Source organism: Sphaeramia orbicularis, chromosome 4, assembly GCF_902148855.1.
Source record: "Sphaeramia orbicularis chromosome 4, fSphaOr1.1, whole genome shotgun sequence".
In the NCBI taxonomy this organism is placed as follows: domain Eukaryota; kingdom Metazoa; phylum Chordata; class Actinopteri; order Kurtiformes; family Apogonidae; genus Sphaeramia; species Sphaeramia orbicularis.
In genome coordinates, this window is record NC_043960.1 from 40,442,428 (window position 1) to 40,469,251 (window position 26,824).

Sequence of the window (26,824 nt, forward strand, 5' to 3'; positions counted from 1 at the left end):
ACCCATGTGCAACCACAATGTAAATATTCAATTCTAATTCTATATTTATATAAATACCAAATGTCTTATTTTTGTCTTTATATTTCATTTTTCACTCATTTGTGGTTTTTCTAATGGTCTTTTTCTCTGCTCTTGCTTGTTGTATTGTTGTTGCTGTTAACTGTGACATTTCCCCACAGTGGGATAAATAGTCATATCTTATCATCAGGTCATCAGTTGCTTCAGTGGCCCAGGTCCCGTCAACATCCACGTCACTATCCTCAAGGTAAGCAGTACGTAAACTATTCTAAACAAACCAAACTATCTTATGTCAGTCAAGTATCATAGTCCACTATGGCTCAGGGGGGTAACACATGCAAGGCTTGTAGTTGGAGCTCTAACCCCTCACTACTGTTAATATGTTGAAGTATCATTAGATGAGAGACTGAATCCACAAATATGTGAAGTGCTTTGAATACCAGTAAGGTAGAAGAGCCTTAAATAAATGCAGTCGACATAGTCTATAAACACTGATGAGTAATCCAGGAAATTACAAAACTGTAATCAGGTTTTTATTGGAAAATTATTGAAAACAATGTAAGCATTAAAAACATAGGCATTGGATAGAATATGGCTAGTACTCAAGCTTTATCTGTCTGCACAGAGTGTCTTAAATACCAAGCATTGAGATTTCTACAAAGGATAGCTAAAAATACATATCACACTTTTCTAAATTGACTTTATAAAATGTCACTGTACAATAAAGGTTCAATGAGTGGCAAATCTATACAAACATACTGTAAAGGAAACCATTTAGTAGAACTATTATGACAAATTAAAATATAACAAAATAAAATAAATTTGTTGAATATCTGAATAGTGTATGATCCAAAAGTCTCAAAATGATGCAAAATTATTTGAAAAAAATTAATACATCAGGAAGAAAACATATATTAAGGAACTTCAAAAAAGAAACCAGTTAAATGCATTTTATAAAAGGGCACGTGGCATCCATTACAGCCACCAAACCAATCAATTTAGGACTTTCACATTGCTCATTATCAGACCTAACAGCGACCTCTTCTGCTTATTAGAGGAACTGTACACAGTGGATCATTTATCGAGCTGTTCCTCATTAATGCATGCAGCATGAACATTTTAGACTAATTACTTATTGCAAGAATTCTCTGTTCTTGCAAAGAGTCAATCTTGTGGATAAAACATCATCGTTAGCAAATGAGGTCAGACATATTTGTACAGGGAGTCCAAATCAGTAACTTCCATGCATGAGGAAAAAAGCGAGCATCCATACAAAAAGGCAAGACGTAAAATATTTACCAACAGTTACAAAAATATCAACATGAATAAATTAATTTCTTCTACATTTCTTTGCTGCTCTCCACCCTACCCCTGCGTTTTTCCAATAAATGGAAAAGAAACCTGGCAGACGAAGAAAAGGCGACTATATTTGAGTAAAGAAGCCCCTTCGTACGTTGCTGTGTCCTTCACTACTCTAATCAAGAGTCTGCCCCATATGCATCCATGCCATCAGAGAGCGTAAAGTACATATACAACAGTAGTTGTAATTGTTTTACAACAATTCAAAGTGTGATAGACAACCAGAAAGCCATCTTGAGAAGCTAAAAGAGTGTAGGCCCAGGCTGTCACCTCTCAAAATCCATCCAATTTCTCAACTACAGCGGTTGGAAAAGTATTATGCGCCATCTTTTTTCTTGTGATTATGTGAGCAGATATAGTCATATGCGAGACAGAAAGGTTGTTATAGCAGGCTTGCAAGGCTGGTGGTGGGGCCATTCTGGGCTTGGATCTGGACAGGTGGAGGGCCATCAGTCCACTGAAAAAGACACAACCACTGTAATTAATGAACAGCTGAAGATAAAGACTGAAAATAGATCCAACAGTTGGGAAAAAGAATAATTATGCTGAGCCCTGTCAGCAGATTGAATAGCGATAATTAAAAGCAGCGATATGTAAAATCTGAAACACATGCACAGCTCTGTCACTTACACTGATGAGGTTATGCTCAGGGAGGCTGCAGGCAGCGATGTGGTCCTGCAGGAGCTGTTGGGAGAAGTTCTGGTGCATCTGGGCTGCTTCATGGGCATCCATGGTGTTCCCAAGGGCCTTGTTCAAGTCTACAAGCAAAACACCGGTTCAGATTTTCACTAGCCTTGTGTAGCCAGACCTCTTTTAACACATCAATTTAGCACTAAACCTGTTACCATTCAGGAAGAAGGAAAAAACCACTCTGCCTTTTTCTATAAAATCAGATTGCAGATGTATTACCAGAGTCCTGAGTCTGATTTTCACCTCACATACGTAACAGCATGATTAGTAATGAAAACTATGAAGTCTAGCCTTCATATGCTTAGATCATTACATTCATGGCCCTGTTTAAGATGTCAAACATTCATTGTTTTAATTAGATGAGGAAGGAGGTCACTGTGTACCTTTCAACAGTGCTGAAGACCAAAGCTGAACAGACATGTCTGGGATCTTGCTGGCGAGCTGCATGGCAGGTACAACCATGTTGTTACTTTCCTGAAAAAAGAAACACTCATTAGGGAAAAACAAACGTTGGACCTCTATTAAAACCCTGAAAAATGTTTTAACAACTAAAATACACTGTAGGTTTCAGCATTAGATTATAGTTAATTTCTCTTCAATTTTCACACACACTTATTTTTACGATCTAGAATAGAATAGAATAGAATAGAATAGAATAGAATAGATTTTAGTGTCATTGTGTGTATAATGAAATTAGGAGTGCTACTCCAGTCGGTGCAGCAATATTAACAAAACTCCAACGTGCCAGAAAATATAATAGAGTGATTATAAAATTACAAAAACTAAAAATAAGATAAGAAAATATAATTTAAAAAAATACAATTTAACAAGGTTAACATAAGAATAGAGCTTGGTAGAATAAAAATAAAAGTGGACAAAATATGAAGATGTAATTTACAGTATTAACAGTATGTATATCTATGAACAATATTAAAAGTATGTATTGTCTATAAAACAATATATATATGTATGTAAACAGTATATATACCTATTAACCAAATAAAGTGCTAGTAATCTAACATTTAACTAGTATGTTATGGGGAAAAAATTAAATCAATTAGTGGAAGTGAAGCTAAATGCTGCTGTGCCTACATGCATCCTCACAACTGTAACATCTGAATGAACATAACTGAATATAACATCACCATTTATGAGTTTGATCCTCAGATCTGGCTTTAACATGCTGCCACTTCTTTTTTTTTTTTTAAGCCCTATGTGGTCCTGTTGCAAAAATAACAGCCAATATCTAACAAGTGTCTCAATTTGATCTACATAACATGCTTACCCATGTGAATATTTATTCAGAAGATGATAATAATAATAATAATAATAATAATAATAATAATAATAATAATAATAATAAACTGAGTATATTCAACTTTGTGTCCTGTCTCATTTTGTTGTGATGTGGATGTGGTCTTACTCTGTGGTTGCCCAGTACATAGAAGATGTGGCCCAGCAGAACCAGAGAGCAGGCAGTCAGTCTGTTCAGATCCTCAGCATTAGACATCTTCAAGGTTTCCCTCAGGAAACGTCTGCAATGTCAACATAAACATATTAATATGTAATCGATGCAAGCTGGATCTGTGGGTGTTTCTGCAATGAAAAATTTAAGGTTTTCCATACTTGGCCTCATTGTAGCGTCCCTGAAAGAAGGACAGCAGTCCCCTGATGTAGAAAGCTGCAGCACGGAGGCAGTGAGAGCTACAAGAACGATGAAAAACATTAGCGGTTATCAACTTAAAAGATAAAATCACATTTAAGATTATTGTTGTGCTGCATCTGTACTGTATTAAATCACACACTTCTTACCTTACTGGGAAGTTGTGGTCTGGGTTTATTCTCTCTAGGAGACTGTACAGCTGGAGATATAAAAAAAGGAAATGCATTTAAAAGTGCATACATGAGTCATTTTATAAAACAACTCCCTCAACTTATGTTCCCTTTCTTGTGCTGTTATCTAAGTGTATTTCAGTCTCCCAGCTGTAGTTGTACTACTAAGATAAGGGTAAAAGCGCTGTATTTACGATACAACAGGGTATTTTGCAGTTATGAAAACAAACTTGTCAGTGCTCTCTAGTGGACAGTATATGTAATAACAGCACTTCTAAGCAAGAAAATACACATTGGGAGTTATTTTTGTTACTTTTAAGTTGATATTCCAGTAATATTGATACAACTGCAATAAGCCAACGTCTGAAATGTTGGTGTATAATTTAGGCTCTATAGAAAGTAACACGACACTTGTTTTGTTTTTAGGTGTTTTCTTTCTTTCCACATTTACAGTTTTAAAATGTGACCTTTTTTCACAACTGACCTCCTGGTGCCGATTTCCTTCCCTGATGTAGACACTTGCCAAGTTGGTAACAATGTAGGTCCACAGTTCCTGGTGTGTGGTGAGCTGAAATACAAAACAAAAATGTTTGGAAAAGCTTATGAGAGCAGCTGTAGTAGATTAAGAGAGCAAACAAGATTAAAAGAATAGTTCATGATATATATAAAAAAAAAAAAAAACAGCAGAAAAATGACAGCACTTACCCGCAAGGCTGTGGTAAACTGTGCCTCTGCATTATCCATACAGTTCACTGAGATACAGTACAGACCCTAGGACATGAAAAGAAAATGAGTCTAGTTCTTTTTTTAGTGATTTGCAATAATAAAGTCTTACAAACAAATTAGAAATGTCTCTAAATATCTGTAGTTTACACAAAAATATTAAAAACAAAGTAACGTCATGTGTATAGATTGTGTTTGAAGTTGAGAATACTCACTAAAAGTGTGTGAAGCTGAGCAGCGTGGTTGGTAAATAACCTGGGGGACTGTTGGCACAGCTGACACACCTGTGAGATCTGGATGGACAGAACAGAGACATTGATTGGTCACAAGTACAAGGTCATCTGTCCATACAAATTCACTGCTGCTGAGATGCTACAAAATTGAGCTTTCAAGGCTATGCGATTGTATAAGTTTTATCATGGCCACATAACAAGCACAATAAACCCCAAGATGGCTCAGCAATAACTAAATAGACAAAGTACCTCTTGTAATGCAGTAGCCTTGTGGCCTGTGACAAGTCGACACATGATGATGTGCTCCAGTAGAATGACTTGAAAGGTAGAGAGGATAGGGCTGCAGTCCAGCACTAAAACATGGATAATAAAAATGACAAATGCACACCAATAGAAATGTGAAGTAAATGGTTCCATTTCTTCAAAATGCACCAATTCATTTCATATAATCATTTGTGAATGAATCCTCTTTGAGAAAGACACACAATTTGAGTGCAATGACTCACTTTTTAGTTTCTCTAGTTGCATGAGGGCCTTATCTGTGTACTTCTGGGCTTTCTCTAGATAGCCTGCTTGCATGGAGTGCATGACTGTCACCTATGAAAGAGAATGAGAGAGTGAATCCATTCAGAAGGAATTTATCTGTCCTTGTAATGAGTTTAGGGTTTCACCAGGGTTTACAGTTGTGCAAGTCTACCAACCACAACAGTACAAAACGTTTCACAAACAGTGTCACAGATCACAGGTTAACATTAGGTTTTTTTTAGAATCCAAAGCTGATTCATCCTATGAAACTTATGCAGAACCAAAGAAAGAGAAGTGCCCTTACCAAGTACACAAGGACACACATGTGCTCCTTGGGCAGCCAATGGAACAGGTCAGCTGGGTTGCTGGGTAGAATCTCATCATCATGGAGTGTAGAGATGGTCTGGATGCACTGTTGCAGCTGCTTCAGACATGGCTTCACACTCTTCACCTGAAAAAACATTACATGTGTTTTATTACTACTTGGTGGCTTTGTGAACTCAGACCGCTCCCTTCATAATTACAATACCAATACATAGCATGGATGTCAACAAATTTTGCTTGTTTGTGTAATTTCAGTACTATATTATAATGGACCTCATACCTGCCCAGCGTCCAGGTAGTGTGTGACTTGTAGAACGAGGAAGAAGACCCTAAGGGACTCTTTCTGAATGGGGTTTCCCTGCCAGTTTTCTACAATTGTTCCGCACAGTGTGAGAAGAGGATGCACTTCCCCGAGCTTCCTCTCCATTAGCAGCAACTACAGATAAGACAACAAGAATCTAGTATTAATGTTTTTCTTTTGTTTTCTTACAATGCACAGGGTGTTATTACTATCACTTTAGTTATTACTATGTTTATCTTGCTTGCATAATAAAAACACCAAAAGACAAGAAAAATCTCTACTGACAAAATATAAAGCTTTGTAAATCTTTACACTTTCATAGTGTTATAGTACATACAATGAAACAAAGTCAAGCATAACATAAGACTCACCATTCCTTTACTAAGGAGAAACAATGCCCTAAAAATCAAAAAGAAAAAAAAAAGTCAGAAGAACATCCTTCTTCTTAAATTGTAATTTAAAAAAAAAAAAAAAAAAAAGTCATTACCATGTAAAAGTATAATGAGTTTTAACGTTTCTTTGTCAAGAACACTAATTTTTAAATATGTAATTACAACTCTGAATGGAAAGAAGTCTATAAGACCATAGCAAATGTAGGTCATCATTTTTTTTTAAACAGCAAGGTCTTAGTAAGTGAAAATGAACATGAGAGGTAATAATAACACATGCATGTCATGCAGTCAACACTGAACAAGTGGATACAGACCTGGTATATTCTGAGCCCACCACACGAGCATACTCAGCTCCAACACCCAGTAGGTCACATGCTGACACCAAGTCTTTCTCCAGTGTATGAAGTTGCTGAAAGAGATTAAAAACAATAAAATGAAATAAGACTATGGGATCTACACATAAAAAACAACTAAATGAGTAAAACAATGTCGCCTCTTAAAGATATATTCACACTGATACATACCGCTAACTGGAACAACAACCTGCAGTGCCAGTATGGGGTTTGTTGTGAGATTTGAATGGCCTTGCGGAGAAGGGGTTTTGCAGAGTCCACCAAATTCTGAAAAATGAGTAACATTGATCTTTAGTGGTCAATAAGAAAAAAACAACACAAAGTGTGTGTAGTTAAAAGTTTGTGACTCAACATTAATAGCTGTGGCGTAATGTCACAAAACACTTTTAGTTCAGTATAAATTTGCTTGTCCTTTGTCTGAGTATTTCCATTTTAAGATATCTAATACTTCTACTTCCCTGCTTATCAAATTATTTAATTATTGTCAGATAGCTTTAGTTCCTTTTCAGATTACATTGTTTTCAATTAATTAAGGATCCTTCCATTACAGATTGAGACAACTTCCCATCTTCTTAAAATAAATAAACTCTTTATAAAGCCTTTTGAATATACTATATATATATACTGTCACAAAGCTGAAAACAGAGCTGTAATTGAACTCATGAAATGTTGATGTTATACAGATATGCGATTCTTACAGTGATACTAAACAGAAGATGCATTACTTTAGATTTAACTATAAACTCTGTGCAAAGCAGTATATAATGACCACAACAGTAAACATCCAAACTAATAAAATACAACAGCAATATGAACCAAAACCATAATATATAACAGTAAAATATGAGCAAGGGACCACTTGCTGCTGATATTTACTTTTACTCACATAAGGTTATGAACGCAGAATTGTAGCTGCTGGTGTGGTGTTTTCATTATGGTATTTGACGGATCTCAATACTTCTTCCGCTTAAAGAAAGTACTAGTCCCATTGTTCCAAATGATGTGATAGTGGAGCTTTAATTCTATGTGATTTCTGTGTCCTACAGAATGAATAGCATCAACTAAAAACCTAAAATGAACTTACCTGTTGACAAAAGAGTTCCGACAAAATGCTGGCGGCCTCAAATTTGACATCTTCAAACTGGGGGACTTGTTGGGATATATACCACTGCAAAACAAAACATTTAAGATGTCAGCATCGTCATACTGTCGGTGTTTGCAATCATTTGAACCGATAATAATCCCATAATAACTGCGGCTCATTAGCGCTGATACAACCCAGAGCTAAAGCGGCGGAGTCGGAATGAATGTTAAATAAAACAGCTGACTAAATTACACACTTGTAAATCTAAAAAATTGAGACGTCCTTTTAAAGCTGAGCTCGGTAAAGCATAAGCTGTTGAAAGACTTCCGCCGTCCGTTGTTTTTGGTGCCTGTGGCCTACCGCCGTCCCGTCCTGTGCTACATCCCCGCTCTTTCCCAGATCTAATGTCCCGTACCGCTTTCTCCAGGTGGTTGCGGGCCAGCTCGCTGTTCTTGGTGTGGTGGTAGAGAACCGAGCCCAGCTGGAGATGCGTCCGGGCCTCAATTCTCTGCGGAGGCTTGAACTGAAACACGGCCTGTAGACAGTGCACACAGAGCCGGATTTTAGGCGGACTGGAGGTTCGAAAATGCTCCGCAAAGCCGAGAAGGGCGAGGTACCAGCGCTCCGGGGCCTCTACGTTTGACGCCATTTTCCCCGACAACAACAAGTTTTTCAGCGCTGTGGCCAGACTCCCGGGTTGCCAGGTTCCGTTAGGAGGAAACCACAGCCGCAGTGTTTAATCCCCGCTCATCCACCATCTATTTCCATCAGTGTTTGATTAATTTTACATGAGTGATTTCAAGAAATATAACGCAGGGTATTGAAGATATACCGGGACCTGAGTCATTTCAATTTTATATAACATGAATTGTATTTTACTATGTTTCAGATGAAAGCTCTATACCACTCTAAAGTCATTACTTCTCACTATACTGCAGTTAAGCCACCAAAATGAAATTACTGTAAAGTTTTGTATGATCACTATTAATTCTGTGAAATATTCTAAACATTTACAAGTTGCTGTCTTGTAAACAGTGATAAGTATGTTGTTATAACAAGACGAGGCAATAACATGAAAATCTTCACATTGTAACGTGAAACTTTTTTTGAAACATTAATATTGATAATGTGATATGTGATAATGTTTACATTCAAATGACATACAAACTTATAACGTTGTAATTTGATAATTTTCATGTTCTTTTGTTATAACAAAGTACTGATCGATTATTATTTTTCCAACATGGCAACAATATGCTGCCCACTTACTATTATTATTATTATTATTATTATTATTATTATTATTATTATTATCAAGGTCAAGGATACTTTATTTATACCTGTAGGTAGATTTGTTTTGCAGTCTAGGTGATTGCCTTGGCATTACAACAACACATACATTAAACATGTAAGACCGGCATTTGATCACGCTTACAGACAGGACAAAAAGACAGGACAAAAAGTGTTCAGTGTTCCACCATTCATCGGTATAGCAGCATGGATAAGTAAATAAAATAGGTAAGATCAAATAAATAAAAACAAGATGCAATAAAACAAAAACAATCTGGGATAAAAACCAGAATAAGAACATACAATTAAAAAATTTAAAAAAAAATCTGAAAATTTGAATTTATTATTATTATTATTATTATTATTATTATTATTATTATTATTATTATCATTTATAAGACAAGTTTGTTAATATATGACTTACAATATTTGGTTTATTGTTACAAAATGTCGTGTGTGTGTGTGTGTGTGTGTGTGTGTGTGTGTCAACAGAACAACTGATAATTTCAACATCAACTGTTTTGCTAAATCTTTTCTCTCAGCGCCCATACACAATGACCAGTTAACAGCGTCCATGTTGAATCAGATCAAACATGGCAACCCAATGTTGTACATACTCTCGCGAGATCGCTTCAATGAGAGTAGGTTGGATAATGTAGTCCAAAATAGTGGCGTATGTTGTCCCAGTTCTTCTTAAGACCTTGAAAGCCCAAATAATCTTGCACGTAGAACCAGGCAGCGTCTCGGAGCAGATTTTCCTCGCAGGCCTCGTCTAAAAATAGTCAAATCGCACACGGCTGCAGCTTAACATCTGTCTTTTACAGTCAACCGCAGAAACGTCAACAGCGTGAAAAGACGCGCAGTGTCTTTTCACCCCACGCAGTGTGTTTGCAAGCAAGTTAGAAGAGCGAGCGAGCAAGACATGTGTGCGAGAATCTGGACAAACTGGTAAATGGTTTTACACAACGAAGATTTGTGAACAAGGACTGCATTTAAAGAAAAAAAAAAGGTAATTCCATCCAGTACACGACAGATGAAAGTGGAACCACCGTGCACAGGCCTGTTTAGTATTTAAATAACTAGAAATTATAGTTTATTCATTCGAGGCGTGGTCACCAAATTATTTTAACTGTTATTACTTTAGATTTAGATAAGTAGGCCAGTTTGATTATTTGTCAAGATAATCGATGCATGTGCTTGTGTACGAAAGGAACATTGATCTGTTGTAGTGCAGTAAGTAAACAGTGTTGTTTACAAGCCAGCCTGGGCATGGGCGTGCGTGTTGTCACGTACCATACAAATACACAGGTATTGCGACACAGTGGGCTCTGTTTTTCATACCCAGTCTTGTTGTTGTGATCAGCTTGTCATATTTGTGCTTTGTGGTCCTGTGCAGGTGTCGTATGAATGACAGTATAGGTGTGTGACTGCCTTTGGTAAATCTGTGAAGGGCACACATGGCCCACCGGGTACACGACCACCAGAGCCGCCTGCCAGTGGCCCAGGCCACGGTGCTGGCTCTGCCATCCACCAGCCAAGCAAAAGTAAGTGTTTGTCCTCTGGATCTGACTCATTCTCATGTGTTGCTCCAGTGCAAATGAGTGCAGTTGTTTTGATTCGTTTTGATTACTGATAATGTCTGTAAAAGTTGATGTGCTGATTACTGTCCTTCTAGAAGTAGCTTTACTCATTTTTATGCATTATAACATATTTTTGTATCCTTTATTTTATTATGTAAATATCATAATAATATTAGGAGTAAATACCCCATGCTCTCAGCAAATCCTAAAGGGCTGTTGTTGTGAAATGGAGCCCTCATGGCACTACGCATACTTTACAGGACATGTCCTTCTGCTCCTCTGCTGTAAATAGCAGGGACATGCCTGCTAATCTCAAGATACATTCAGTGAATGTGGGTTACACAGAATTATGATAATAATCATGATGAATAATGTTCTGGAGAGCTAAAATAAACTGCTGCCCATAAAGTTAGAATAAAATATTTTTACCTCCTCTCATTAAATTATTGTGACAATGTGACTGATTATAGATAAAGTGTAATTAGGACTCAGCATGGGATTGTTGCACCAGGTCATAGGTGATTAAAGATGTGTATAAAAAGGAATAAAAAGAGGAATGTGTCTGAAAAAATTAAATGATTCCAACTTTATGGGCAACAGTGTATTTGACCTGATCAGTGTTCAATTCAGAGTGAAATCTTTTTGGTTTTTCTGAAGAATAAAATTATTTGCAAAATAATAATCAAATAAATGTGTGTAGATTTGGAAATAATGATTCAACTATCGCTTTCTCTTGAAATTCAATATAATATCCATTTATTCATTCCATTCCATGACTTTAGATTTTAAATGTTGCTGAGAAAAATGGGTTTTTGGTGTCATTAATGTAAATACACCTTAGTTCTTTATTAGATTTTTATATTAAGCATTTCATGTGCCAGTTTTTTGCCTTATATTTGAACACAGAAACTGATGTTTTTTAGTTTGTGACATTTTTGACAATCATTGACTTTTCACTATCGTGGCACTGTGCTCCAATTATTATTTCCAAAGCTGTTGGTTACAACAAAACCAAAAGAAGTGGACCTTTAGTCAACACCACTGACGTCATCAAATGGAAAGTTTCCTTACATTGCTCTAAGTTGTGAACATGTTTGTTGATCACGTGCCAGTTTCTCTCCTTATCAGTACCTGGAACTCTTTATTGGGTTCACCTGTTCTTTCTCAATGGATAATTGCTTGACTGTTGTGCATAAACATAGACACACAAAAACATGTGTGTCCTCAGCGGAAGTAATTTTGCTGAGTGATAGATAATAAATAGTTTTATATTTCACCATCTGTAATGATCAAACAACTTTTCGTGTCATAACTGTGAAATCATAACTGGTCAGTGAATGGTTCAGGGTCATAAAGAAATCCCTTTATCTGAAAGTATCATACTACTTTCATCTTACTGGTATAACATGACAAAATGTCCTCACACTGTGAGCGTGTCTCTAAATCCAAACAGGATTTGAGGCCCAGATGGACTGCGCTGGACTCCCTGCTGTGTGGTGCGTTTGCTGGCGCTGTTGCCAAAACAGTCATTGCACCTCTGGATCGGACCAAGATCATTTTTCAAGGTAAGCACAAGACTTCACAAAAGATTTTCTTTCCATATATAAATCTGAGTTGAGAAGAAAATCCAGTAGATGCAGAATGTTCTTTTACGTAGTAATGCTCTACTATAATGGTATGTAATGTTTTTCTGTTTATGTCACTGTTTTCACTGAGTGGTGTAACCTTTCACTAATTGCTAATCCTCTTAGTGGATGTTTAGCCTATATGGACAAAGTTGTTTTAACCCAAGGTTAACAATGTTTCTTGTTATCCCACAGTGTCTTCACAGAGATTCTCAGCCAAGGTAAATTTAAGTCTGTTTCACATTAACAAATCAGTTACTTATTTTGTCTGGATTTAACCAATTTAACGTGTTGCACATGAAACTCGTGTAGCACATGAAAATGCTCAGATAGTTAAATTCACAAAGAAAGCAAACCAAACTAGAAGCACTCAGAGAGTGCAGACCTCCACCAAGGCTGATCAGTGGCCCCCCCACCCCCGATCACCACCAAAATGTAATCATTTCTTCCTTATCCCATTTCCAACAAACCCTGAAAATTTCATCCAAATCTGTCCGTAACTTTTTGAGTTATGTTGCACACTAACGGACAGACAAACAAACAAACAAACAGACAAACAAACCCTGGCAAAAACATAACCTCCTTGGCGGAGGTAATTATTTCATCATTTTGCTGATTGTTTCTTAAACTCAAATCAACTAAAACATTTGGTGTTGTTCTTTTAAACATTATTCTTTTTTTTAACAATATCCTTATTGAATTTTCATTATATAAAAAGAGGTACAAGAACAAATAACAATGGAGAAGTGTGCAAAATGATGCAGAAGAGTGCCAACACCCATCGTCAGGACCAGTTTTTTCATGCTATACACCAGGGGTCACCAATCCTGGTCCTCGACGGCCGGTATCCTGCTTGTTTTAGATGCATCCCTCTTCCAACACACCTGATTCAAACCATAAGCCTACCATCAAGCTCTGCAGAAGCCTGATAACGACTGTCAGGTGTGTGGGAAGAGGGAAATATCTAAAACAAGCAGGATACCGGCCCTCGAGGACCAGGATTGGTGACCCCTGCTATACACACTTGGTCTGTATAACAGAACCAACAAAATGAAACAAAAACCTAGCGGTCACAAGGTCTCCTCACTGAAGGCACACGATTATGAGTCCACAGAAAATACATTGTCATATAGTCCAAGAACAGGGGAAGTAAGGAACTGGTCATACAGAAGGGTGCAAATATGATTCATTTTCAACTATTCCAATACTAGGACATAACTTCAGGATGGACCGGTTTGAATTATTATATAACAGCTCAGTCCATTAATTAATCAAAGAAATCTTATCAGTGTAGAATGAAAATGTCATGAGCTGTTGCCAAGAATGTTTGTATTGTGTATGTCATTACCTTGAACATATATTCAGTGTAGATATAACCATTTGTGCCACCTCAAATTGAACATTAAATGTGAGAGAATTAGATCATGTATGGGTGTCTGTTCTCTAACTCCTCATGCTCCATCTCCAGGAGGCCTTCAGCTCATCTAACTGCACATACAGGAAGGATGGGCTGCTCGTCTGTGGAGGGGGAACTCTGCCACTATGGTACGGGTCATGCCTTAACCGCAATCCAGTTCTGCTCCCATGACCAGTACAAAAGTATCTGGGCAACTACTATGGGCTACCAGGGAAAGTGAGTACGAGGTTTTATTTGAATATTCCTCTAAAATATTTTAAAAGTATGTAGCTTATCTCTGTTTTTTTTTTGTTTTGTTTTAAGAGCTCTGCCTCCATTCCCACGTTTCTTGCGGATCACTGGCCGCACCACCGCTGCCATGCTTACCTACCCGTTGGATATGGTACGAGCCAGAATGGCAGTCACCGCTAAGGAAATGTAAGAGCCTAACATCTGCTGCTGTGTTTGATCTGTCACTGTTCAGGATCTTATAAGTATTAGTGACGTAGGAGTCTGGTCATTCCAATGAAACAGACCTCCTGTCACACCATAGTATTGACCAAATGTCTAATTAAACACACATGATAATAATGGACAGTAGTGTAACTAATGGTCATTTTCACAGGGTGCTTGTGCAGGTCTTGAAAGTCTTAATAAGTATGGGATTTTGCAACACTGTTTTCCAGATTTTGTGTGAAAGTCTTAATATACTATGGAAAAAGTTTCTCTCAGATATGAATTTTAGACTCCGCTCAAAGGCACATAATCTTGTAAAGATAAGAGGGAGTAGTAAATGAGTAAAGCTTATAAAAAAACTTGTGATTTCCAAATTAGTTGTACTGAATGATTCTAGTGAACTGTGTTTGTATGATATCCATGCACTTTTGTTATTTTCATATGTTTTGAAAACGTTTCTGTCAGTAAAACATAATTTGCTACGAATTGTGCATTAATTCATTCATACATTTATTAAAATTCACTTTTGTACTACACACAACAGGTACAATCTCAAAGAAAAAAGTAGGCATGCAAGTATAACGTACCTAAAGTCAAAGTCTGGGGAAAAAAACTGCGGTTGTGAAAAAAGTCTGGAATTTTTATTTGAATAAAGAGCAAGCACCCTGTTTTCATTGTGAATCTGTAGATTTGTGTCCTCAGCTAATTGATCATTTTCTTGTCTATAAAATGTCAGAAAACTGGGAAAAATATTGAGTTATGTTTCTCAAACCTAGTATGAGTCTTCAGATGTTTAGATATTTAGTTTACTATCATAGAAGAGGGAAAGAAACTAGAAATAAATCCATTTAAGAAGCTGGAATCAGAAGCTTGTTGACTCTTTGTTCCTTGCACCGATTAATCAATTGTCGGTTAATCTAATAGTTTAAAACTAATCCATTCATTGTTGGGAACCAAGGTCAATGACGTAGTTCATGTGTATAGATTATGGTCCTATCAGCCCGCCGGCGGGCCGAAAAAATTATATTAATATTCATCTACTATAAAAATATAATAAATCAGGACAATGGATGTTTTTTTCAACTTTTACTCAAAGTTTAGACCCTAATGTTAATAAAAGGTTCATCAAAAGTGTATTTTAGTGCAAACGTTAATGTTCAAACATGATTTTTAATCTGTGGGTGAAATATACGCTATTAAAAATCTCCGACACGAACAATTAATTTATGCATATCACGTTAATTCCAGCCGAAAAAAAACAGGCGAGGATAAAAAATTCGAATTTCTCTTTTAGTTGTGACAGTTTACTCAGGCATAGTAATAGATATAATATTTTAGACAATGAGAATAGATTCTGTGAGGTCTCTAAATGTCCATAGACACCAAGAACATCCATATGAAGTATTATAAGTAATTCGTTCATTACTTTGGGTATGTCTTTTTAGGTGTTTTTCCCCTGAAAATATGGTCAGGGTCAAACAGAACATGACACTTGTTTCTTCCAACAGGTACAGCAACATCATGCACGTTTTTGTCCGGATCTCCCAAGATGAGGGTATAAAGACCCTTTACAGAGGTTTCACTCCCACTATTCTTGGTGTGATTCCATACGCGGGAATAACATTCTTCACTTATGAGACCCTTAAGAAACTTCACACAGGTACTTGCCTTTAGTTTTATGTTTGTTACAATGTCTGTGAGTAAAGATCAGAAACAGAAATGGATTTATTGCCAAGGTTTTTACACACACACACACACACACACACACACAACACAGAAATGTACTTTGGTCTGTTAGTGCAGTAATAACTAGACTGGTGGGTGTAACAGACAGGGACAACGACCATAGCAAGTAATTATTAAAACTTTATTTTATAGCACTTTAAAACCCTCCTATTATCCTCAAATATTACTAACAACATTTTACCCTTGGGGTCAATTTGAACCCCAGGAATATTTGCCCCCAGAAAATGAATTTACATAAAATTGTTGACCAAGTTTTTTCGTCAGGAACTTTGTTTATATGTTGAATACATGAGAATATATGAGAATATTGTTTCCCCCACCCCCATGTCATGTTGGCACCAAAAATGGAAAATTATGGTCCCTCTACTCACTTCAACAACAAAGTAGACATGCTGCTAAGAGTCAGCCATGTTGAAGACATAAAGTCATTATTCGGAGTTCATAAGTCCAGTTGTTTCCCACATGCCCACACCACGAGAAGTGTCAAAGTTCTGGTGGGAATAGTTGTTTTCCCCGCCCCTGTGTTATGGATCAACTCAAAAGTATTATCTCTACATCTGCAGGTGTGTGGATGTTAGTCACACGCACACACACACAGACATGTTTTACACCGATAAAACAGCTTGGAGTCAAATTGACCCCAGAGGAATATCAATACACATTGAAAAAATATCATCATGATAATTTTATGCTTAACCCTTTCATGCACGAATTATGAGAACCTTAATCAAATTTTTTTCCTGAGTGTTTTATTCCTTTTTAGGCATGAAAAAAACAATGCAATTGAAAAATTTCTTCTGAAAATAAATAAAATAAAAATAATTAAAAAAAAAAAAAATTCTTATGAACCTATTTTTTTTTTATAAAGTTGCAAAAATGTCCACTCAGCTGGACACCACATGTTTAATTTTTGACTCATAGAAACATCTATTTGCTGATAAATTGTGTGAAAAACTTTGGTGAGGGCTTGTGATTCCTGGGGGGTTATGCTAAGGAGATCTACATAATGTTACCATTCATGGTCAGAAAAGATAAGTTGTGGTCTTGTAACTTTACTAAAGATATGTATAAAAAAAACAAAAAAAAAAAACGAAAAGAACAACAAAATCCATGATAGACAAGAGAACACTGTAGAATAGCTGTCCACTGGAGTGACCACTGTGGCATGAAAAGGTTAATCATTTGTCCCCATCAAAATTATGAAAAGTCATGAAATATGAAGGAAAAAAAATAAAGTCAAGGATTATTTTTTGAATGATAACCTGGGTTACAAAAAATGTTTTTTTCAAGTTGTTAGGTTTTTTCAGCGAATTAGGACCATTTTGCACCGCTAAATCAAAAAATGACATCTGTGTTTTCTCAATCAGGTCAGGTTTTTTTGCTAATTTGATTTTGAAAAATTGGATCTCTGCACAAAATTGATTACATTTTTGTGACTTATCAGTTGATTTTTTATATTGTTCTCACCCAAAATAGGGTTTTAAGAGAAAAAAAATCATTTTCTAACAGGATTCCTGTTAGGCACATGGTGTATTCACCGCAGATGTAGCAGAATACGTCAGGCTTATTTTTGCAAGATCTTCTAGTCGAAAGCCATTTCATTCACCTGTAATATTAAAAAAAACATTAATCATAAATTGGCAAAAGTAAATCTTCAGAACTCGTTTATTGCAAGAAATATGAAAGAATTTTGTATCATATGAAGTGAAAATGCCCATAAATGTAAGCAAAAATTTTAAAAAGCCAATATGTAGCATAGTTCAGAAAGCTAACCTGATTGAGCAAAATTAATGTGATTTTTGGATTCAGCACACCAAATTATCCTAAATCAGCTCAAAAACTTAAACAATAAATTGTTGTTGACCAGTGTAAACACTGAGTGGGGATAATACAAGGGTTAAAGCATACAAATACAAAGTGATCAAGAAAAGGAGATGTGAAGTGCACAAATAAACAACCAAGCACAAATTTCAGTGTACATACAAGCGTTCCCGGGGGGCCCATACAGCAGTGGAGTGGGCCCAGAGAGTTAGAGGAATAGTAAAGTGTCTTCAGTTTCAGTTTCACTTTGCACCGCTCTTGACAGTCATGGACTGCTACTGCACCCCCCCACCCCAGCTACGACAGATTATTTCCAGTGACTTCCTTGTAGCAAGGGCCCGACATGATTATGTTTCAGGGTGCCCAAAATTGGTAGCAGCACCCCAGTGTAAAAGTCTTAGGCAGCCTTATCTTTTTTGTTTTTGGATCGTTATAATGACCACATGTTTTTATTTCTGACAAGAAATATGCTGGGAATGTGTGCACAGTATTAAAACATACAAAAATAAAACAGAACATATCAGGAAAAGTCGATATTAGTGTGATGTGGATTCAGTCCATCTTCAACTCTCTTGGGTCGACTGTCTGGATATTTTCTTAAATAATCTTGTGTTATATTACACACCTTCTCAATGTCCCAAAGACTTCATAGTTCTTTCTCTTTTCAACGTCCACAGATCCCATATCACATCAACAGTATTCTTATTTTTCTGAATGCATTTCTGTTTTAATACTGTTTACCTATTTTCTGTATGTTCCAGTTGTACATATATTACTGCAAATACTGAGAAATGCATATGTGTGGGCAAACTGCACAGTACTGTACATACAGTCATGGAAAAAATTATTAGACCACCCTTGTTTTCTTCAATTTCTTGTTCATTTTAATGCCTGGTACAACTAAAGGGTACATTTGCTGGATACATATAATTATAACAACAAAAATAGCTCATAATAGTTTAATTTCAGAGCTGAGATGTAGCCAGTTCCATGGTTTCTTGATATAACGAAAATCACTTCAGTTTTTACATTGTACTGGACAAAAGCATGCTTTTAGACTTGCCATGTTTTCTTTCTGCCTGTTTTGTCACTGATACACACAGGAGTTAGTACTTGATTGCATAACCATTGTTTTTGCAGGTCTAATAATTTTCTCCATGCCTGTACATGATAAAAGTATAACACACTAAGACATGATATAACAGTAATGAACATACACATACAGTATCCATGCACATCCACGTATGTGAACTCATACATACCCACACTTTGTTGAAGTAAAGTGGGTCAGTACCCCCCAGCAGAATCTGTCACCATGAACACATTGCCAAATAATGAACTTCTTGGGTTTGATTTTGAGTGGGCAAAGACTTACACATATATCAGTCCAATTTTAAACCTCTTGAAATGTGATTTTATTATTTTATGCAATTTTCTTTAAAGGAATGTACCTGATTTGTGCATGTCCCTCACACTGGTCTTCTAACTTTAGTGAGATTGATAAGTGTTTAAATGAAAAAGAAATTGAAATACTTTTTAGATGTTGTCAATTATACTCAAGTTTTTTTGATAAAACAAGTCATTTTGATCATTTATGTTTTATTTTCATAATAATATTCTTTACATGTCCTTAAAATTGCTGTCCACCCTGTCACTTGGGGGAATCTCCCCTTTATGAATGAATGAATGAATGAATGAATGAATGAAATCTTTATTTCAAACATGTAGACAGTAAAATCAAAACAAAAATCAACCAACAAAATAGAAATACTGGTATATAAATGACTGATAAACAAACAAACAAACAAACAAACAAACAAACAATAAATAAATAAATAAATAAATAAATAAAAGTACAAATGAAATGATATTATACATGCTCGAAAAGGAGTTGGAAGAAGTAAAAACTTATGTACTCCTACCCCCAATTTCTATTCCTTCTGATTATTATATAGCAATTATTATTTTGTATGAATATAAACATAATAACAACAACAACAACAATAATAATAGTATAACAATATCACATATCCTTTTACCTATGTACACTAATATGATAATACCCATTTACAACTTTTCCTACCAGATATTAATAAAAACTAAAAAGAACAAAAACAAAAAAACAAAACAAAGACCCTCAAACAAAAACACATATACATACATAATATAAATACATATTATTTTCTATATTGTCCTATATAGTAATAATATATTCACATATCCATGTTTAAACTAGATATTATCAGCGCATATGTGTCAAAGCCCCACTATGAAAACCAACCGGATTCAATTATTTCATTCATTTAATAATCTGATTGATGACATCACTGCGCCTGTTTACATACACACCAATACTCCAATCATTATCCAATTTCTGAAGTTGTCAGATTATTCAATTGATCATGTAAACAGGATAATCTGGTATGCTTCATCAGATTACATCAGTAATCTGATTATGAGAAATCAGATTAACATACCTGGATTTGCCCCCAGTACTCTGATGTCTTCCTGCATGTACACTGGTTAATCTGATTTATTTTGTTCTTTTACATCTACACATGTGCAAACACAATTAAAATCACAGAGAACAGAAGTTACATCATCAAACGTGAGCGGAAGACAACAGGAAGTTTAATTCTACCATCACTACATATGCACATACTCCAAAAGAATTCTAATAATGTACTTGAGCGTCTAAACCAGGGTTTTTCGATTGTCACATTTCTAAAGTGCGTGCAAAAGCGTTAGATCTGATTTTTACAATTATCCGATTACTTCCAGTTATCGGACTTTTATGGTCATATAAACAGGCTCACTGATGTCATCATCATTCTGGGTGTCTTCATCGGAGGTGGAAACATAGTCTACGAGAACATTTAGTATTTACATTTCAACATTTTCATCATTTTGTATTTGTACTTGGATGTGGTCAAGTTTAGCATGTCCACCCTGTCACCACTAAATATCACTTAATATAAAACTTTTCAGAAATTTAACATGTATTTGTTGAACATTAACCAGTCCTCTTCAAAGATGACCTACTTTGGAAACTCAAGGTCTAACATGTTGTCATTAAATGCTAACTTCAGCCAAAACTGTCCGCCCTGTCACTTACTTACAGGGTGGATATACTTGTTTTATATTTTATGGTCTGCTTGTACTTTCTCTGCTTGCAAAAAAAAAAAATGTGGGAGGTTGACCTACATGCATTTCTAACAGCCTACAGTCAACTTAACACTTTGAACATAAAGTTAAGTGGAAAATCTCAAGTTGGTTTTATTTATTTATTTATTTATTTATTTTTTGGACATACTGAAGTCTGAAAGGCACCTTATAGTGATATGGACCCATTTACTGATAGAATAACAACATTCCCCTCTCAAAACTCCATCATCTAGTCTCCTTAGTTCCCCAGATGTTTACAGGCTGACTTTGTCTTCTTGCAAAAAATATGTTTAAAATGTGCGAGCTTAACCAACATGCATTCCTAACAGAATACAGTCGATTTAACACATTGAACATAAAGTTAAGTGGAAAATCTAAAGGGTTTTTTGGGACATTTTGGAGTCTGAAAGGCACCTTATAATGATATAGACCCATGTACAGGATGGGGAAGCAAAATTTACAATATTTTGAGGCAGGGATTGAAAGACAGTGTATGACCAATTAGTTTATTGAAAGTCATGAGAATTTATTTGCCACAAGAAAACTGACATAATAGAAAATGTTTTTATTCTATGTGTCCTCCTTCTTTCTCAATAACTGCCTTCACACACTTCCTGAAACTTGCGCAAGTGTTTCTCAAATATTCGGGTGACAACTTCTCCCATTCTTCTTTAATAGTATCTTCCAGACTTTCTCGTAGTAGTTTTGCTCATAGTCATTCTCTTCTTTCCATTATAAACAGTCTTTATGGACACTCCAACTATTTTTGAAATCTCCTTTGGTGTGACGAGTGCATTCAGCAAATCACACACTCTTTGACGTTTGCTTTCCTGATTACTCATATGGGCAAAAGTTTCTGAAAAGGTATGGATAATAGTGTTAGGTATGATTATGACATCAATATATGTTTGGTTTCAAAACAACTGACGTAGTGCCTGCTGAGAAAAAACAACTAAATGTTCATTGTAAATTTTGCTTCCCCACCCTGTACTGTATAAAAATTCACAATGCACAAAAACAGAAATGAATATAACAAAGATATACACATGAAACATGCACTGTACAATGATTAAAATGACAGGACTGACAGTAGTAGATGTAGAAAACTGAATAACAGTACACATTTGTTTGTCACTGGGGTTGGATCATTGTCAGTGTCACGGTTGTTATAGAGTTTTTAAAATGTAATTCCTTCATTTGATTGTATTTGTGCTTTGTGTGAACCTACCCGCTTTTATGTGAGGTTGTGATTGTATGAGGTGGTACACTCCCCTGTTCTGTTTTGTTGTATTATTGTTTCAACTGAAATTAATGTTCCGTAAAAGGAAATTCTAGAAAGGCAACATGGATATAATCATTGAAACTTTCTATATCCACTCTATTTTATTTTCTTGAATGATTAAGGCTGTAATTAATGTATGTGGTGGACATTTCGGCTAAAATTTGCTTCGAGGTCTTCTTTATGTCTTTGTGCATAAGAAATCAATCTAAGTGAATCCCCAAAGGAACTTTGTGTTGGTAAATGCAAGTTATGCAAATTTACAGGATTTCAGTTCTGTTGCAACATGTTGATGGTCATATGAACTATGTTTTCAGGTCAAAAATGTCCAATTTCATCCCAATTAATGCTATATTTTCGTGTCACAAATGGCCAAGTTATATTTTAACTGAATTTACCTGAAAAACAAATATTCTATTCTTTTAGATTCCCCAATTTTTCTTACAAGATTCTATCCTACATATCACGTGTTATTTTTACAGGTTGCAATATGGAGTATGGTGCTGATCCATCCTGCTTATGTTACGCAAATACATACACTAAGAATGTCACACATCACTTTTTAAATCAACAGTTTTCTAATAATAAACATTTTTATGAAGAAATAGCAATTCTATATTGTTATTTACTTTTTAGTATGATGATAAACTATACAATAAATAATTCTGATACTAGTTTTTGCACAGGGATCATTTGTGGAAACGGTGACATGGCTGCTGAGCATCAGTATGATGGGATCTGTAACAACCATGTCACATCTGTCCACTGACACATTTTGTGTTTTTGTGTCAGCTGTTATTGTTTTAGATCCCCAGTACTAACATTAATGAACAAGAGGATAATTAGCAATAGTAAGTATATAAGTTTATTACAAATAAAGTACTGGTACTGACCAGATCATCATGGGTAATGTCACATCCATCCACCAGCAAAAGTTTTCACATACACGTGCTATTCAAAATCCAATGTTTCTGAAAATATAGCTTCCACTGTCAAATAATATCAGTAGTCTGTGCACAAATGGATTAGCATTATTTCAACACAGTTCTATGCATTTCTTACGACTTTTTTTTTTGACAAAAATGGCCACTCATTTGACCCCCTAAGTAAATTTTAGCCGATTTGCCTTTCCAATAAAAAGATAATTTCCCAACAAAAAAAAAAAAAATGTAATTCCATCTGTTTCTTTCTCTTATTCTAGAAAAGACAAAGCGATCCCAGCCTTACCCTGTTGAGCGTTTGGCCTTCGGCGCCTGCGCAGGTCTGATTGGACAGTCCGCCTCTTACCCTCTGGACGTTGTTCGGCGGCGCATGCAGACAGCCGGCGTCACCGGCTCATCCTACTCCACAATCTTGGGGACCATGCGTGAGATCGTAACACATGAGGGAGTTGTACGTGGGCTCTATAAAGGCCTGAGCATGAATTGGGTCAAAGGACCCATCGCTGTGGGGGTTAGCTTCACCACATTTGACATCACGCACAACTTCCTGCTTAAGTTGCATCAGACGGGCTACTTCACCCACTGAGCTGGAGGCGGAGGAGGAGGAGAAACGTTCAGATGAGACGACTGGCAAAGCGGCGCTGGACTCTGTCATGTTGCTATAAGTCTGTTCACTCAGTCATCGCAGGACCGTCCTGCTGCACACTCCACTCATGACGGGTAGTCAGAGGAGTGGACGAGTGGACAGCAGCTCAGACTAAACGCACATTCACTGTCTGTTTAGAGACGTGTCGACAAGTGTCTTTAAATTGTTGTTCGCACTTGGTTTTGAGATCAGGGTACCGTTAAAGTGGCTTAAGAATGGACATATGTGTTGGTTTGTTGATGAGACACGAATATGGAGACTCTCTTTTCAGTTGTGTTCATAAGATAAAAATTGCACTTTAACAGAATTAAAATGTATTTTCAGTTAATCAAATAGCTTCTTTTACTGCTTTTAATTTCAAGGATCAGTTGTTTTTTTTTTTTTTTAGATAATATCTTTGTTTTATTTTTCAAAAAAGAAAATATGATTATGCATGGCAATGAGTTGTAATGATTTGGAAACAAAAAGATGATGATGCTTTTTAGTTTTGGTGCCATATTGGACTGGGTTGAAGTATTTTGATTGAATGTATGATTGTAGGAGGGTGATCATGTCAGCAGGACTGCACACTTTCACCGTCCCGTCCTTTTAGCACTAAAATGAGGTGATGTGCTATTCACAAGTCTAATACTTTGACAATAATCATATATAAGAGGTAAATCAAAACATTTATTGCAGATTTTTAGTTTGTTTTTACTGAACTCACATTGTACAGACTCAACCATCATATTTACTGGTCTCTACTGGAATTGTTTACCCAAAAATTGAAATATACCAAAGTACTTATTACTGCAGCCATAGGTTTAATGTGAAAAGAGGATTAATCATACTTTCAGCTGTGACATATATTGCAAACATGCAGTACTTCTAAAAATGTAAGTTTACATTTGTTTTCTGGTCATGCAATAAAGTGTCCATTGGCAACACTGAGCAATGAGTTATTTTGTCCACTTGAGGGGGCTGTGTGACCAACAATGCAAACCACTGCATGAGAGAGACAAGACATTTATAATGTAAAATAATGACTGTAACAGTTTATAGTGAAGACAGGAACACTGAGTTTTTAAAAAATGTTCTTAATTAAGTGCCATCTATAACAATATGACAGCACCACATACGTGTTAAATCTATGTTTTGGGCGTATTTCACTCAAAGCATTAATATAAGATAAAGTAAGATATACAGGGTGTCCCATAAGTCTCCATACATAGGAAAAATAAACGTTTCTTGACATAAACCATTTTTATTTATATAATATGCTCTATATGAGTGCCATTTTGTCGGGAACACATTTCAATGCGTGTCCTCCACTGCTGAAGAACTATAAAGAAGAAATATAAAGAAATACATGTTAGAACCATATGTATTATGTCTCCTATGTATGGAGACTTATGGGACACCCTGTACTTTATTGAGGAAATTCAGTGTAACAGCAGCACAAGCCAAGAGGCATCAATACAATAGAAAATAAAGAGAAAGAGGAAATTAAAAATTGCCAGTGACTAAAACTTACATCATCATTATTATTATTATTATTATTATTATTATTATTATTATTATTATTATTAATAATAATAATAATAATCATAATAATCATAATAAGAGGAAGAACAAGAATAAATAGAAAAGAAGAAACAGCCATATTGATTCTCCTGAGTCTACTGATTATTTGTCAATATTGGATTTACATTAAGGATTGTTTTCTTTGGGTAGGGTGGGATTGTGGGAGGGATAAAAAGAAAAATGAAAGAATGGAAGTCCATTTTATCACATTTCACTGTCATGCCTGTGAAATTACTTCCAATAAAGAAAGTTAATAGAAAAAAAAAAAAAGAAAAAGTTGTTGGGTCATTTGCCCTTGAGCAAGGCACTTTATCCCTCATTTCTTGCTCCCTAACATGACGAGCCCGCTGCTCCTAGTCTGCAGAGTGTGGTGTGTTCCTGCATGTTCTAGTGATGAGTTAAAAGCAGAAGGTCAGTTTCAGTGTGCGGTGTATGTACTGTTTACTGACAATAAAGGATCTGAACCTTAATAATGTTGATTATCTCATTATAACGGGTCTTGTCAGTGGGTGGATATGTTATCCAGGAAGTGAACGTTTAGCCCTTGAAGTTGATGGGTTAGAATTGGGGTCAGCAATCCTGGTTCTCGAGAGCCACTATCCTGCATGTTTTAGATGTATCCCTCTTCCAACACCTGATTCAAATGGTTAGCCTATCATCAAAGTCTGCAGAAGTCTGATAATGACCGTCAGGTGTGCTGGAAGAGAGAAACATCTAAGACATGCAGGATAGAGGGTCTTGAGGACCAGGGTTGGTGACCCCTGGATTAGACAAAGCAAAATGGGCAAGAGTTGGATCTGAGCAGCTTTGACAAGAGAGAACATGTGATGGTCCGATCACTGGGGCAGAGCTCTGTTCATTCCCAGTGTAATGTGGTTAAAACCCACCAACAAGAACAACGACCAGATCTGAACCAGCTGAGCACCTATGGCAGAGGTGTCAAACTCATTTAAGGTCAGGGGCCACATTCCGCCTAATATGATCTAAAGTGGGCCGGACCAGTAAAATAATACAATAATAGGATAGGAACTTATAAATAATGTCAACTCCAAAGTTTTCTCTATGTTTTTGAGTGAAAAATTTAAATTCCATCATAAAAATGTTTATATCTACGAACTGTACTCAAGCATAACATGAACAAATATACTCAGTGCCAATGAAAACGCAACACTTGAATGTGTTTTATTGTTCCTGAGCTGCATCTATATGTTTAAGTTTCACCTGTATAAGATAATCCCAGACAGTTTCTTAACAATCTGAGACGGGTTGAGCTGTTGTCACGCTTGAATGAACTTGTCTGCATTCATAAGACTTGTTTTCCTCATTGCTCAGCAATGAACTGCTCATCTTAAGGAATTGTGGTCAGTTAAGGAGTGGTCATGTTCTGTATTTAAAGCCAAGCTGAAAAGCACCAAAATCATTTGCAGTAACTCAGCGATGCCTAGACTGACATGTGACCAAAGATGCCATGCTATGGGGCT

The 26,824-nt window shown here is 36.1% G+C and overlaps 1 protein-coding gene and 1 pseudogene across 2 annotated transcripts; one reads left to right on the plus strand and one right to left on the minus strand.

Annotated features, from left to right (window-relative positions):
* Window positions 1-529: 529 nt before the first annotated feature.
* LOC115418425 (MAU2 chromatid cohesion factor homolog) lies at window positions 530-8,514 on the minus strand. 2 transcript variants are annotated; one of them, XM_030132897.1, is made up of 18 exons: window positions 8,251-8,513; window positions 7,836-7,919; window positions 6,923-7,018; window positions 6,713-6,807; window positions 6,378-6,405; window positions 5,986-6,141; window positions 5,686-5,832; window positions 5,363-5,453; window positions 5,106-5,209; window positions 4,839-4,916; window positions 4,606-4,671; window positions 4,385-4,468; window positions 3,880-3,929; window positions 3,694-3,771; window positions 3,491-3,602; window positions 2,451-2,541; window positions 2,008-2,135; window positions 530-1,834 (listed from the first exon to the last, which is right to left on the minus strand). In XM_030132897.1, the coding sequence occupies exons 1-18, from the start codon at window positions 8,482-8,484 to the stop codon at window positions 1,760-1,762; spliced, it is 1,797 nt and encodes a 598-aa protein (XP_029988757.1). In that variant the 5' UTR covers window positions 8,485-8,513; the 3' UTR covers window positions 530-1,759. The 2 variants fall into 2 exon arrangements, with proteins under 2 accessions (XP_029988757.1, XP_029988758.1); XM_030132898.1 differs by lacking the exons at window positions 530-1,834; window positions 2,008-2,135; window positions 2,451-2,541 and adding an exon at window positions 3,278-3,391 and having other exon boundaries at window positions 3,431-3,602; window positions 8,251-8,514.
* A 1,271-nt stretch (window positions 8,515-9,785) lies between these two features.
* LOC115418426 (mitochondrial coenzyme A transporter SLC25A42-like) lies at window positions 9,786-24,710 on the plus strand (annotated as a pseudogene).
* Window positions 24,711-26,824: the final 2,114 nt, after the last annotated feature.

Coding starts and splice junctions, on each gene's coding strand:
- LOC115418425 (XM_030132897.1), bottom strand. CDS start 8,484: ATGGCGTCAAACGTAGAGGCCCCGGAGCGCTGGTACCTCGCCCTTCTC. Junction 3,772..3,879: donor GACCACAACTTCCCAGTAAG/GTAAGAAGTGTG, acceptor TCGTTCTTGTAG/CTCTCACTGCCTCCGTGCTG. Junction 3,603..3,693: donor GGACGCTACAATGAGGCCAA/GTATGGAAAACC, acceptor TTGACATTGCAG/ACGTTTCCTGAGGGAAACCT.